General features: G+C 37.6%; 1 protein-coding gene across 7 annotated transcripts in view; it reads right to left on the bottom strand.

Moving 5' to 3' along the window:
- The window catches only part of IFT80 (intraflagellar transport 80), a 61,873-nt gene that overhangs the window by 35,938 nt on the left and 10,089 nt on the right, over positions 1 to 15,846 (bottom strand). For all 7 annotated transcript variants that reach the window (XR_015700510.1, XR_015700511.1, XR_015700513.1 and 4 more), the window contains 5 exons: positions 15,393 to 15,503; positions 13,044 to 13,112; positions 5,891 to 6,000; positions 5,206 to 5,295; positions 3,085 to 3,222 (listed from right to left, as the gene is read on the bottom strand). Coding sequence is in view for 2 of the 7 variants with exons in the window: in XM_087739669.1 (XP_087595795.1) it covers positions 3,085 to 3,222; positions 5,206 to 5,295; positions 5,891 to 6,000; positions 13,044 to 13,112; positions 15,393 to 15,503 (518 nt within the window). In the remaining 5 variants the exon portion in view is untranslated. The remainder of the gene's footprint in view (positions 1 to 3,084; positions 3,223 to 5,205; positions 5,296 to 5,890; positions 6,001 to 13,043; positions 13,113 to 15,392; positions 15,504 to 15,846) is intronic.

The following is a 15,846-nucleotide window of genomic DNA, read 5'->3' as shown; positions in this document are numbered from 1 at the left end:
ACAATCTGAGTGTCCCATCCTCTAACAGCTGGGGCATGACTGCACAATCTTTATGACTGTATGCATAGAGACAATTTATCTGTTTTCTTCTGCAAAGAGAAATATTATCCAATTCTGAACAAAACAGAGGCAGGTAAATCTAACAGTAAGATATATCTTCTCTAAAAAGAATCATTTCAACAATGAAAAACATTAAATGATGGAAATTGCAATCTGCTCTCCAGCCTTAAACCAAAGAGACAGGAAATATCTTCTTTACTTCATTATCTTTTATACCTCTTCAATATCTTTTTTACCTATGTAAGTGGTACCCCAATCTTTTGCACAAGCTTGTACCTCAGGCTCCAACTCTGCTCACTACTTTGCTCTCCTGAACTTTCTAGTGTGTTTGTAACACACAGGTAGTAAAAATCTCCTTAACATAAAAATCTTAAAAATGTAGATATCAAAATAAAACAACTTTTTTTCAAAATGGGAAAATTAATACTTTCCAAAAGAAAATTGCATGTGAGTACTTTTGTTTTCCTTCAAGATAACTATAATCAAATTTTATTTATACAGATTAAGTAGCACTAGGAATTTTTCAGAGCAAGTAAGAGGAAAAGGCATAGAAAATAGAAGCAATCCCTAGCTTAACACCTAGCTTACACTTATTTCTGTCAGCAAAGATCACTGAAACCAGAATCAGTATAGAAAGTGAAATATGAAGACTCAGAGATCTTATCCTGCATGCCTCTTCTCATAATTTTTAAAGGCGCTTCTTCACAAACACAAAAATACTTGAAACACATAGTCCAAGTTCATGGTAAGGAGAACCATGCTCTACTGAAGATGCCCGAAGACACCACAGCAAATGCTGTTTTCCCAGTCTGAGCAAAAGAACAACAAATACAACAAGAACAGAGGTAGAGAATGGGACAATAAAAATCCCAAACCAGCAAGGTTCGATGCAACATGACTCTGAACAAAAAGTTGCAGAACCACAGGAAAACCACAGAGACAATCAGGTCAATCTGTGCTCTGGGCTAACTTACGTAGAATACTGATGAAGGTAGATGAAACCGCATTAAATCAATTTTAATTTGAGACCAAGTTGAAAAAAAAACCTAGGTCAACAAAAACAAACCGGGAATAAAGCTTCAAGTAAAAAAAAAAAAAAAAAAAGAGAGAGAGAAACAAAGGTATCTTCTTTAGGAGCCTTTCTTCTCTCACAACAGTTAAGAAGTAATAGAGATGCTCAGATGAGAAGATTAAAGTATGTCCTTAGCTTGAAAAACTATGCCCTGTCTAGCCATCCGAAGTAGAAGCATGAATGTTCTTTTAGCTCCTCTTTTAGTACTGCTTTAGCCTTACCATTTCTAACGCCTGACAACTGCATTTTGTGATCTCCTCATGAGATGTGCTTGTCAACTCTTAGTATTTTTTAAGAAGAAAAGCTCAATCATAGAATCATAGAATACCAGGTTGGAAGGGACCTCAAGGATCATCTGGTCCAGCCTTTCTAGCACAATCTAGACGAGATGCCCCAGCACCATGTCCAGCTGAGTCTTCAAATGTGTTCAGCGTACCGGAGTCAACCACTTCCCTGGGGAGATTATTCCAATGATTGACTGTTCTCATTGTGAAAAATTTACCTCTTGTGTCCAATCGGAATCTCCCCAGGAGTAACGTGTACCTGTTACCCCTTGTCCTCACCACATGACTCCTTGTAAAAAGGGAGTCTCCATCTTCTTTGTAGCTCCCCATTAAGTACTGGTACATGGTGATGAGATCACCTCTAAGCCTCCTTTTCTCAAGGCTGAACAAACCCAGCTCTCTCAGCCTATCCTCATACGGCAGGCTTCCCAGACCCTTGATCATCTTGGCGGCCCTTCTCTGGACTCCCTCCAGCCTGCCCACATCTTTTTTGTATAACAGGGACCAGAACTGTACACAGTATTCCAGGTGTGGCCTGACAAGCGCTGAGTAGAGAGGGATAATGACTTCTTTATCTCTGCTGGTGATGCCCTTTTTGATGCAACCCAGCATCCTATTGGCCTTCTTGGCCGCAGCAGCACACCGTTCACTCATGTTGAGCTTCCTGTCCACCAGGATCCCCACGTCCCTTTCCACAGAGCTGCTCTCCAGCCAGGTGGATCCCAGTCTGAGCTGCACTCCTGGATTATGTTTTCCCAGGTGCAAGACCTTACACTTGTCTTTGTTAAACTTCATAAGGTTCTTGTTAGCCCACTCTTCCAGCCTATCCAGATCTTCCTGCAGGGTGGCTCTCCCTTCCAGAGTGTCTACCTCCCCACTCAATTTGGTGTCATCTGTGAAATTCATCAGGCTACACTTGATCCCATTATCCAGATCACTTGTGAAGATACTGAATAGCATTGGGCCCAATATTGATCCTTGGGGGACTCCACTTGTGACAGGTTGCCAGTTTGAAAAAGAGCCATTTACCACCACCCTTTGGGTGCAGTCCATCAGCCAATTCCTCACCCACTGCACAGACCACTTGTTCAGGCAACCACTCGCCCCATGTCAACTGAGCAGGTCACTTTATCATAGAAGGCCACCATATTTGTCAGGTACGATCTGCCTTTTGTGAAGCCGTGTTGGCTTTTCCCAATCACGTGCTTCATTTGACTTGTGATGGCCCCCAGGAGGATTAAAGCTAAATAATAAAAGCACAGGACATTGTTCTTCTACCTCCTTTTTTAAGATAGGTTATTATTATACACTCCTTGCTTTTTATGGTTAATAACTGCATTTTATGATTGTGTTACAGGAGATGCTTGTAAACTCTTTGTGTTTTTAAGGAAAAAAGCTAAAAAATGCACAGAAAAATTTAATGTCCTGAAAGGCAAAATATTATTAAAACAATTTTATCCAACCCCAAAGATATTTAGAAGTGCAGCTAAGCAGATCAAGAAGGCAACATCTTAGTCAGATGCACCCAGTAGGAAGGCGTGGGAAGTCAGGACTAGTTTTTGCTAATAAAAATACCCACCTGTACACGTATATCCTCAGGAATATCTACTGTATTATCAAAAAATTTGTGCAATTCCACATCTGCTATTTCTCAGAGTTGTTACTTACCCCAGTTTTATCGCATAGACGCAAAGTATGAAAAGACCCCACAGCAAATAATTCTCCATCCACAGCCCAGGCAACAGATGTTATAGGATATTCATGGGGCTGTGAGCTGTACAGTAGACGTCCATAACTGTCCCAAACCTTTAAAAAAATTTAAATATATATATATATCTATATGAACATAGTTTGGGTGTACATTTACTTATTCTAGAGCTATCCCTCATGATCACAGAAGTTGCAGAAATACACTAAGTTATTTCAGTGCCTTTTTGAGTAACTAGAAAAATCACATATATTGTAGTTCACTTTTCATTAAAGGTTGTTCCTAATCAATATTGGTTTGTTTAATGCAATAGACTTTGCTTTGCGGCTATAGCAAATGTTACATTTTCTGTACAAAATATTTTGAACTAATGAATTTTGTTTCCTGCTGTTTTGGGTCTGCGTGGCAAGGTTTTGGTAGTGGGGGGGCTACAGGGGTGGCTTCTGTGAGAAGCTGCTAGAAGCTTCCCCTACGTCTGACAGAGCCAATGCCAGCTGGCTCCAAGATGGACCCACCGCTGGCCAAGGCTGAGCCCATCAGTGATGGTGGTGGTGCCTCTGGGATAACATAGCTAAGAAGCGGAAAAAAAAAAAAAGCTGTGCAAGCGCAGCCAGAGAGGGGAGCAAGACTGTGCGAGAGGAACAGCCCTGCAGACACCAAGGTCAGTGCAGAAGGAGGAGGAGGAGGTGCTCCAGGCGCCGGAGCAGAGATTCCCCTGCAGCCCCTGGGGAAGCCCATTGGTGAGGCAGGCTGTCCCCCTGCAGCCCATGGAGGTCCATGGTGCAGCAGATCTCCACCTGCAGCCCGTGGAGGACCCCACGCTGGAGCAGAGGGATGCCCGAAGGAGGCTGTGGCCCCATGGGAGGCCCGTGCTGGAGCAGGCTCCCGGCAGGACCTGTAGAGCTGTGGAAGGGACCCCACGCTTGAGCAGGGGAAGAGTGTGAGGATTTCTCCCCCGAGGAGGAAGGAGCAGCAGAGACAACGTGTGATGAACTGACCCCAACCCCCATTCCCTGTCCCCCTGCACCGCTGGGCAGGGAGGAGATAAAGAAATTGGGAGTGAAATTAAACCTGGGAAGAAGGGAGGGGTGGGGGGAAGGTGTTTTTAAGATTTAATTTTTACTTGTCATTACCCTACTCTGATTTGGTTGGTAATAAATTGAACTAATTTTCCCAGGTCGAGTCTGTTTTGCCCGTGATGGTAATTGGTGAGTGACCTTGCCCTGTCCTTATCTCGACCCACGAGCCTTTCGTTATATTTTCTCTCCCCTGTCCAGCTGAGGAGGGGAGTGATAGAGCGGCTTTGGTGGGCACCTGGTGTCCAGCCAGGGTCAGCCCACCACACCTGCAAATTACTGTAAGTCTGTAAAACAACCACAAAGTTTATTCTATTTGCACTCATTTCCCAACAATGCGAGGCACCTCTGCAAATTTCCAGATCAAAGACATTTTCTCACTGATTGAAGCCAAGAGAATACCAGAAAGCCAATTCACAGAGTGAAGTCATTTGATTTTAACACTTTGATTTTTTTTTAATTTCTTAATTGTGTACATTTTTATCACAGCCATTATATCCTTAGAGAATGACAGAACCAACATATGATACAATAAGTTCCCACTTAAGGGAAGAAACACAATATGTGCTTTCCATTTTGGATACAGAATATTCTAACCAAAAAATTTCCTAAGGGATTCACTAATGCTCCTGTAATAGAAAACAGTAGCTTTATCTCCTCTAATTTTATGTATCATTACCTTTTTCAGCATGTGTCATAGCTTATACTATTTCAAGTAATCATTTCTATATTTCTACATATTTCCTTTTGGAATTTGTTTCACTTGCATTTTACCTATTTTTATTCTGCTGTATTTAAAAAAAACACATTTCTAATTTTATGCTACTAGTCAGAGCAAGATGTATTTACAAATAATACAACTCAGGGTAACAAGTTTTTCTTGAAAACTGAAATACTACTCATTTAAATTTGAGCTTCCAAGTAGTATCAAAATTAGAAAACATCAGAATGCCTAATATCTTTCTCCATCATTTAGTTTACCCTAAAAAGTTAGCCAGTACTCACCTTATATTTACAATCTTCACCTGCAGAAAGAATCAGATCATTAACTGAGTTCCAGTCAGTTTTTAAAATAAGTCCATCATGGGCTTTCCACTGAAATGAAAAAAAAAAAAACAATTAAACATAGATGCAACAAGTCTGACAACTTCTATTTTTAATGTTTATCATTCATCATTTACTAGCATTCATAGACTCCAATGTAGATCAGGTTTTCCAACAGTACAAATGCACAGATGTCATCTCTTCTACAGAAAAATAAGTTAAATACGGCCTGAACAAGGCAGAACGAAAGCATAACAATATGCACTAAAAGCATGTTCTAAACGATTGCTTCTGTATCTTTCTGCCTTTTTGTAACAAATGAAAAGGGAAAGACTTCTGTATCTTTTTGCTTTTTCTTTATTTACGAAAAGAGAAATGCTTAATCACATGCCTGAAGAATATCCACAGCAGAAATTGTCAAAAATCTTTTAGTTTAGAGAAATGAACAATCTCCTTATTCTCAAAAAAAACTGAAAAGGGGTGGGGGGGGTGGGGGGGGAGAAATGAGTGGTACACATGTGGCATGGAAAATTTTAGCACGAACATTTTATGTTTGTACAACATTTTATGTTGTATGCAAAACTGTAGATAACTGAAAAAAGTTTTCACATGGAAGTGTGAGACAACCTTAACGTGTTAATGATACCTGCAAAACTTTAGCATTTGGCTGAAGAGGTTTAATAATCAGATGTTTCCCTGAAGTATAGAGGACTTTTTCAGAATCTGGTCCCCAGGCTACTGAGTACACCGGTGTTCCTGTAGACAGAAAGAAAGAAAAAAAATATTTATTACCTATCTGATCAAATTATGCAGAAACTGCTACAGCCATTTCAAACTGCTTACTTAAAATCATACATAAAAAATTCAGGAGTGGGAGAAAACCAAACTACGGGCAACCATTTGCCCTCCACACTTGTCTGACTGCACTTATGGCCATGTTTACTGTTTTAGACAGCCATAGGAACAGCAGTAAGAGACAGACACAACCCAGAAAGACTTTAGCTCATGCTGCATACCCTTCCAACACTCTTCAAGGAAATAAAAATACATAGGGTGAAGTCCTGGCAAATTCACTTGAGTAAACCATCAAACGCCTACCACTTTCAATGGGACCACTCCAAATTTAACTTTGAACAAATCAACTCTACGCAAAACAAATAATGAATTGATAGCTTGTCCAATACTATATCTGGATTACTGAAACTGTGTATGACTTTACTACTGCTATAGGTATTTCCTTTTCTCATACTGTACCTATCAATTTTTTCAATGCACCACAACTTTTAAGACCTACCCATTTTATTGCAAGGTCTGTCCCAGCAGACTCCGACTACATTCACCACTTGCTTCCTCATTTCACGCTCTCTCGAAAACCACCTCTGGAAGAATTAAAATCACCACATTTCTTCTTCTATGATAAGATTTCTTCTTCAGTCAAATCATCTTCATAACTAGACAATTTTGTTTCTTCAGCTTTACTAAACCTCATGCATATACTCCCAATTATTTTTGTTTCCCCACTCTTAAAATAAAAATAGAAATCTGACCAATTTATTCCAAGATATAGTTGAGCAAAATAAGATGAGATTGTCCTCCTCACCTTTGGGTCACCTTTCATCCTTAACGTGCTTCTCTCTCACCTCGATGTACTCATCCCCTGGCTAACCGGGACACTGCAAAGATTTATGTTGCCCTTTCCATTTGCACAATTTTCTCTATTATATCAAACAAAGCCCTTCATGGCCAATTTACTTTTAAGGTCTATCTGCATCGTGGCATCTTTCATTCCATATCAAAATGTTAACTCTTCCCAACTGATCAGTCCACAAAGTCAGCCTTCAATGCCCAGCTGTCAAATCTTCAGATCTTCTCTCTTGCTATATGTTTAGTTTGTAGACACTTCCTACAAACATGTACAAAAGCATTTCATGTTTACCTTGAAATCCCTGCAGACTGTTTGCCAGAATACCTACACTACGATTAAATCCAATGCTGAGACCACTGACTATGATACTGACCAATACCTAATTTAAAACCACCACCTATCATTTTAATAGTGTTTTTAATATTGCATCTTTCTCAAACCTCATTATCTATCGCCATTTACCATGCTATTAATTTGTAAAACTTTTTATAAGTGAACAGTTTTACACAACTCCAGAAAACGAACAGTAATAGCTGCATTTTATTTATAGTCTAATGCAATTTTATTCACAATTGTCACTTAAGAGATACAGAAAAATAACATGACAACAATCATCCTAATACTTATCAACAGACATCAGAAAATAGCTCTTTTCACCTACAATGGTGAGACTGATCACAAACATGGGTAGAAAAAGCTTCGTATTGCACCTAAATTATTCTTTGTAAGATGTTTAGGCTCCATAATTAAGCCTCTAACAAAACACACATTTTTGTTTTGCTGCATATATGAAAAAACCAAACATCCCATACAGAAGCAACTTACAAAACAAATGACAAGAAATAAAACTGGAAAGAGTGGCCCGCAGACTTCACAGATTTTTCCCAATTAATTGAAAACATTTTTTTGGAGATTGAAAACTCCAGAATGATGTATCTAGAATAAAGCTGACTGTTCTGTTTTAAAAACATATTATGTTGAAGTTTTCAAATGACCTTTTTTGAAAATAGAAGAAAGTAAAAAATTACATGGAAAAAGCATCCAGGGAAAAAAAAAAAATCAGACTTGCCAACCATGCAAATATTTTCCATAGTATTTGACAGGATTAGTCTCCCCTGAAGAAGAAGAATCAAAGTATTACACTACTTGATTCCTTGCAAACAAAACTAAGAAAATTAAGTAAAGAGCATGTCCAAGCATTTATTTCTATCACAGCAAAAGCCCTGCAGCAATGGACAGCAAGTTTCAGCATGGTCTCAACATTACAAGACATGGAAACAGCGCCTATAAAACTGCAAGGAGAGAGACTGTATAACAAGTCCCTGTCAGACCATTCTTACTTTTCTGCAAAACTTGCTTCCATTATCTTCTGAAATTGGAAAGAACAGGCTTATTTCAGGCATCTGCTTTTCTCTAACATACTTAGTATTCTCACTGGCAGAAACGAGGCCTTTGAAGACACGATTCAACTGTCTGAACACAAGCACCTATGCGATGTGATGCACCTAGAGTACTCTACGATGCCCACGTGGAGCTTACAGATACAACACAGGACCTGAACGAGATCCACCTCCTTCTGGAATAGATCTGGAGGTTAGGCAGAATAGCCCAATGAACCTCAAATGGCACTAATGGCACACTTACATTAACACAACGGAATTGTACCCCAAAAGTTCTGTTTGAGAAATAAGAAACCTCAGAAATAGCAATTGTTACAACCTAAATACAAAGGAATTAAAATTGAGCAAATAATTCACTTTTTGTACATCTGTAATTCATGGTAATAAAAAAAAAACTCAAAAGGCTTAAGAAATGCTCTTACACGGTAAAATTTTCAAAGACACTTTTGGCATGTTAAGTTCCATTTCAAACAATGACTCCGGAATATCTTTTTATGGGAATATTTTGATGAGATTTAGATACTTAAGCAGTGGAACTGCTATATCAACTGTCCTAACATCATCTAGTATCTTACCACTTAAGCCTTTGAATTTTCTCTCTGAACAAAAACCTGATTTTATTATGGCCACATCAATTCAGCACACTAAACTGGATTTGAGCTTCCAAATATTCAAACTCTAAACTGAGACCTGGTGTCATTGCTCCTGAATGTTTTTGTACTTCGTATATTTTCTTTTAGGAAGGCATTTATTTTATGTTACTTAGAAATACAGAATGATGTAATTTTTTTTTAACTCCCCAACCATTACAGAAGACAACTCATAGAAACATACAACATATATTAAGTAAATCTGGCACTAGCTATTTTCCTACTGGCAGCAATTTATGTTGAAAATGACATAAATTCTGTCACCAGCTGTACAGAAATTCTAAATAAACTAATTTTTGTCCTGCTCTAATGCTGATTTAACAATCAGAAGACTTTTATATTTAAACCAAATGTTTAACTTTTTTATGATGGCTGACTACTTAACCACAATTTCCAGGGCTTAACAGCAGGAGCTAAGTTAACTCATTTCCTTCTGCACTTAACAAGAACTTGGTTGGGAAAGGACTGCCAACACATTGCATTGCTGTGGAAAGAAAAATTCAGCAGAACAGACAAACTGCAGTGAATTGCATTGGTGATAAACAGTTTCAGGAAAAAATACTCTCTGAGAAAAGAAGTGAGAAAAGCAGAAAAGGTGAGATCTGGAGGGAGGATCTGAAGAAGGAACATCAGCGTTAGGCAAACAGCGTGGCTTCTTCACATCTCAGTGCTCTACTAGCAGATGTTAATCCCCAAGGAATCATTCCCGCGGCCAATGCGTACAGCGGAGAAAGAGCTAGGGCTGAGTGCAGGAGTGATAGAGCAGTCACTCCGACACTTTCAGCCACAGCAGATACTTCAGTAATTACAACAGTAAGTCTGTGAGAGACTTTTTACTTTCACAGGAGTAGAAACATTAATTCAGACAATTTTATGTCTCTCTGTGGCAGCACAAAAAATAGAAGCTGCAGTTGGAATACAGTTGTCCCTTAAAAAGTAAGTTCCACTTCACAATAAACATGTAATTAAACTGTTTACATTGCAACTGTTGTGATTTTGCTTCCATTAACCAAAAAGGCAACCTGTACACCAATTATTCATATTACTCCTTGGTGCTTACTCAGCATACTAGTCACTGGAAGCCCATCAGAAAGTCAGCAGGACCAAAAGATAAGTACTCAAGAAAGGATACGGTCTTAAGAGTACTAGATGACAGAAGGAAAGGTGACAGAAATCACCTGAAGAACTAGAAATCCATGTAAGGTAAACTGGTAGAATGTGTGGCACAGAAGTAATTGGTCTGTGGATAATGATGTTTAAATGATAAATAAGCGTCATATTCTTTTATAATGGGAAGTCATGGCTTCACCAAGAATCAAAAAGCACATAGAGAGCACTGACTTGGTCTGCACAATGTATGCGTATTTTTGTAAAGGTTATGGTGATGTCCTTCACCAAATGCTCTTAAAGAAAGTAAGTTTTCATGACACAAGAAATAAAGTCATCCCATGGATTTAAAATATGACTTTCCCGCAAGGAGTTACTCCTATCTTGACTGGAATTAGGGACAGCAGAACAGTTACCAGGATCGAAGCAGGTGCTCTAGCAATGAAATACTTAGGGTGGATCCATGAGGCTTGCTTGCTTGTTTTCCCTGAAGATTCTCAGATCTTGGTGTAAAGTTATCAGCAAAGCTGTCAGCTTCACTAGCGGGATAAGCTGAAGAAATGGTGCTGCAGAATAATCTTGATCGTAGTGAGGAAGGCACAACTGCACGCTACTTAATTTTCAGCTTGACCAATACCCTTGACTCCGTAGAGGACTTCAAGGATTAGAGAGCCAGTGGTTTATGAACCTCAGCAGTAGCAATTTTAGACAGACATTTCAAGAGAGGCTATGCAACTGTGGGCTCAGCACGGGTCCTACTAGCCAGATGTTTGGCTTGCAAAGGACTCAGTTAGTGCAGGTGGCACCATTAACACCACAGACTTCACCTCAAACAATCTTAGTGTCAGAGTCTACAAAGCACCATAAAAATTTGTGCTGGTAGAGCCATCTTTTCTTTCAAACGTGGACCTTCAATACCTCCTACTCTTCATAGTTCTGTGGCTCTCCCCAAAGGAACACAGACACTTTGAGCACAGCGTCACGCTGCAATGTATACATCACAGAATACACAGATAAATCCTGCTTTAAGCATAATCATGTGGGTTACCAACATATATCAAAGCAATCCATGAAAAAAAATTACCTCATCAAAATGTATCAGTACATCGTGTCAGTTAGAAGCCCAAAGGACTGCAAATACAGCATTTTTTTAAAAAGCTTTCAGTTTAAGGAAAAGGAAGAAAAAAAAGACGAATATTAAGATAATCTAAGGATGAAGAAGTGAGATCAGGCTCAAAGAACAACGCAGCCATAACAGCAATATTACAGCTCAAGGCTGAACGCAGTAGAGGCTATGGGGTCACACTAACTTTATTCCATGCACCGACATGATGGAACTGCATGCAACCAAAGCCCTCCATAGAAGTACTGAAAAAGCTAAAAAAGGGAAAAATATATGTTCGTGTTTTTGTAGTGAGTAAAAATCCAAAGATAGAATAGGCATGTGGACCATCATCCAAAGATAAGAGCCTGAAAATTTATTTCTAATACAAAGAGAGGAATGAGTAGAAAGAATGTTAGCAATGGTAATCCTTTCATTTCTCAAGGAGGTGATAAAGGAAGTGAAAAATTAGCTCAAACATGATATACCTTTCTTAAACAACATAACAATTTCTGCAGAATCCTATCCTGATCCCAGGTATGTCAGTAGCTTACAGAGGGGTCCGTGGGAATCTGATCCTATAAATTTAAAGTTTAAAGGGTTTCTGAGCCTCAGAGGATCTTATCGTAAAACACGAATACAAAAAGACAATTATTCCATGGGGAGTCAACTGTACTTTTATACGATACCAGAAACTCTAAGAAATCAATGAAAATTCAGCTTGCATATTTCAAACTAGAACACATCTCTTACTTTATAAGCTTCATCAAACCTCAGACAAGCACAGTTAAACATAAAAAAGCTTGCAAGATATCAACTGAGAAATAGTGAAGAGTGTGTGCTTCAGCTTTTTTTTTTTTTCAAAAATTATAGTTCAGTTGGCTTATCTTTTTACATTGTAAGCATGAAAAAACATTACATTTGAATATGAACTTCCTTAACAGAATTGAAATACATTTTTACATTTACTCCTGTGGTTAAAATGCCTTCAACAGGTTGAAAGAATTTAGATAATTTGTTTTAGAAAGAGATAAGGGTCTGACATTTAACCCAACCCCAGGTGCATGTGGTTTCTTAAAAAATGTCAAAAGGTCACATGATCTCAATGTATGAAGTCTGAAAAACAAAATCCAGCTCAGTATCTTCACTGAAATAGTACAAAAATGTTAGAAATCATGATTCTAAAAAATAGCATTTAAAAAGTGTCAAACGTGATTTGTATAGATATGTATTTGCAGCTTATACTGTTGCACTTCACAATAATGTGGTTTTAAATTGACTTAAAAAACTGGAATGCTCTAGTATGCATAAAATTGTAGTTACAAAGCCAAGATCAAGGTTAGGTCTCCATGGCCCCAGTTCAACAAAGAACTTAAGCACAGGGATCATTTCACTTCAGTAGGACTGTTTGCATATACTAAATTAGTTACTGAGTTAGATAGACAGATAGATGAACCAAGGGCTGTTAAGAGTTTTAAAGTTCAGAGGAACTAACCTACATGCACTTCGCATCTTTCAAGCATTCTTGCAACGCTTTTAGATTTTTTTTTTTTCAGTTTCACCGTAAGAGTCTGTGGCTTGGTATTATAAGCTGGAGTTTTTAATTTTTAATTCTTTAGCTCGTCCAGAATCCTTAGGGTGGAACTGAAACTATTGTCTAAAAACATTGCAATAATACTTTTAAATGGAAGAAATTTTTTTAAGATAATCATCTTATTAAAAATCCAGTTCCCCCATATTCAACTATGATTTACATTTAATTTTATTTCAGTTTATCTAGGCCCTAAGAGCCTTAAACAAACTGTCACTGCCAGATTTAGGGTCTGTTATTTAAATATATTTCATAATACCCCAAATTAAAAAGTTCTAATGGAACTTTAAGAAAATTAACTTACCTTGCTGAGCTAACGTGGATCTCAGCATTCCACTTTTAGACCAGATTTTCACTTGGCCATCCTCACCAACTGTAAAGTTATCACAGAAATCATGAATTTAAATGCAATAATAAGTCTAACAAACATATTTATCTAGGGAACAGTAGAGTTAAAATAAGTCTAGGTCTTCTTACAGGTAACTATTGTTTATGCAGTCTTCCTAACATGCAAATAGATAGTATATTAAGGAAAAAATATTTAAGACTGTTCTTCTGCTATTATCAACAAGTCTCTTCCTCTCCTGAAAATCCCTATAGTCTTCTTATCTGAAGCTGCTCCTGGGAAGAAAAAGTCCATCACTATTTAAGTACCCCAAGTTCTGTATTTTCTATTCAGCATTGCTAGTACTTCTCATCTATTTACAGTTCCATGGCCCAGAGGCTGATTAAATGAGTCTCTGAGGAGTCCAAAGAGAGTAGGAGCAGATTTTATGTATTAAACTGGAGGCTTCACAGTTGATAAATGGTGAAACTGAAGATAACTGAAGGCTCCGTTTGGAAAGCTTATATTTTATAACATAACTGCATGTTACCAAGAAACTTAGTTTACTTATTAAAGATTAAGTTCTTATACACTATACAGCATAGTTATGTATTCATTAAGAACACAGATTTCCTAGTGTGCTATCATATTTAAAACATACAGCTCTGGGCCTTCATTTAGGCCTCCCAGATTCAATTAATGAGGAAAAAGGTGCACCTAGACACTTAATGCCATTCTTCCATTCAAAGGTAATTTACTTACCAGATTTCAGGTTTTTATATCTGGCCGATGTAGCTTTTAAGTGTTTAAAAAATGTAAAAAAAATTTTTTTTAAATCTTACTTGTGCACCTTTGATACTGTTAAAATAGAGCCCTAAAGAATATTGTAACTGATACAGTATCATCAATGATTCACTCTTCCTCAAAGTATAGTTGCGGTATAAGAGTAGTTGAGCTTCTCAGAGTACACTGTTTGGGTATGGTGCAGAATTCCCTTACTCCCCATAACTGTCATGCAGTCTTCCCCCCACCCCCCCAAAAAAAAAAATTTGAAAAGGCAATTTTGATTTTTTTCTTTGGAAAAGTTCCTGAGGCAAATCTGTCTTTAAAAAGAACAATATTTCTATCCCTCTGGGATTTCAGAGGAACATGCCAGACAGAGTTCCTTGAAGCAGCATTTTAGAGTCAGACTGAGTCTGGAAACAAGCAGATCCAAAATTATCTTCAGTACTTCTGGACTGAGTTGGAATTTGTCCAAAGAAATCAGCTGTGCTAGATCAACAGGAGGCTGCAGAAAATTCCGACACCAACAGAAATCCCATAAAGGAGAAGTCTATCACAGGAAATGTAATTAGCGTCCCCTTAACATCAAGATAGACATTTTTGACAAAAATGCCAAAAGCAACTAATTACCAAAAGATTTAGGACAAAAAGACACGTAGAGATGCAGACACTGGGAGATCACTCTCCCAGCCTCGACAGAGAAGACAGTTAGACTGCAGCTGGACCTACACCACTCTTAATTATTAAGAAAGAGAAGCACAGGAACATTCAGGATGCTCATGAGGCCTCAGTAAACTTTGCTGGCCAAAAAAATGTCATGTGCAGGGGTATAAGTGTACCAACCTAGCAAACGTTTTTGTAACAGATAAGAAAAAAACCAACAAATATTCTTATTTATGAAGTACAGAACGTCCACAGAAATATCTAAGCACTCTGATACTAAAAACATTTACTTTCAAATAAATAGGATAACTAAAAAAGATAAATGTTTTTACTAGATATTCTATTAATTACAGTAGACAACATTCTTCTGAAACAGCATTAATCAAATAGTGCAAAATTAACTTCTATTAAACAAGGTGATAACCCCAATGATAATGAGTACACTAAAAAAAAAGTAATTTATTATAGCTAACTTCATTTATATTGCTGATTTTGTGTCTCCATTACCCCCCTTCTCCAAGAATTTCAAGCTAGACCAGCGTGTGAACACTTAATAGACTCAGTTTTATTCAATAAAATTCAATGTAACTACAATATAAATGATGAAATTTGGGATTACATTTTTTAAACATATGTCAAGGATTAAATTATTTTTCCAAAACATTCTATTGTATTTATCCCATAGAATAAAATACATTCTACTAATTTTATCGAAAGCACTTACTTTTCACAAATTTTGTTTAATACTATATTTTTGTACCCTTGCATTTCTTCATGACATGTCAACTTTATATATTAAAAAAAAAACAAAAGGCCTTATTTTGAAAGAGCTCTTCTGTTATTTTAGTTGTCAAAACACTTCATTACTTTAAGAATGCTTACCTGTAACCAGCGCTGTTCCTTCGTAATTCCACCTTCCTGCAAGTACAGCTCCACAGTGTGCTTCTACGCTTTTCTCTACTCTTCCTGACTTTGAAATCAAGTGAAACTTCCCTAAACAAAAATTCAAGATACAAATAGTCTATCTAATTTTGTGAATCGGGTATTTACGACTGTAACGGTGTTATCTTCTGTTAAAAATACACACAGACAAGAAACCAACAACAACAACAAAAGAACAAAACATACAATTATGTTGTTCGCAACTATGATTAGCCCAAACAAATGAGCTCTTGCAAAACAACAACTTGTAAACTAGCTACAATGTTGCATTTTTCTTTTCCTTTTGGTGTGTATAATCTTTGTTTTGCCTATTCATTTTTCTTATGTCCCTCTAAAGTTTGCATGTTTCTCTGGGGACACAACTGCCTGAGGTTATTTCATTGTCTGCAAGCTA

The sequence above is a fragment of the Nipponia nippon genome, unplaced genomic scaffold (genome assembly GCF_047370975.1).
Source record: "Nipponia nippon isolate SJK-2023a ecotype South Korea unplaced genomic scaffold, ASM4737097v1 scaffold_7, whole genome shotgun sequence".
NCBI lineage: Eukaryota > Metazoa > Chordata > Aves > Pelecaniformes > Threskiornithidae > Nipponia > Nipponia nippon.
This window is presented reverse-complemented; position numbering and strand designations above follow the sequence as displayed.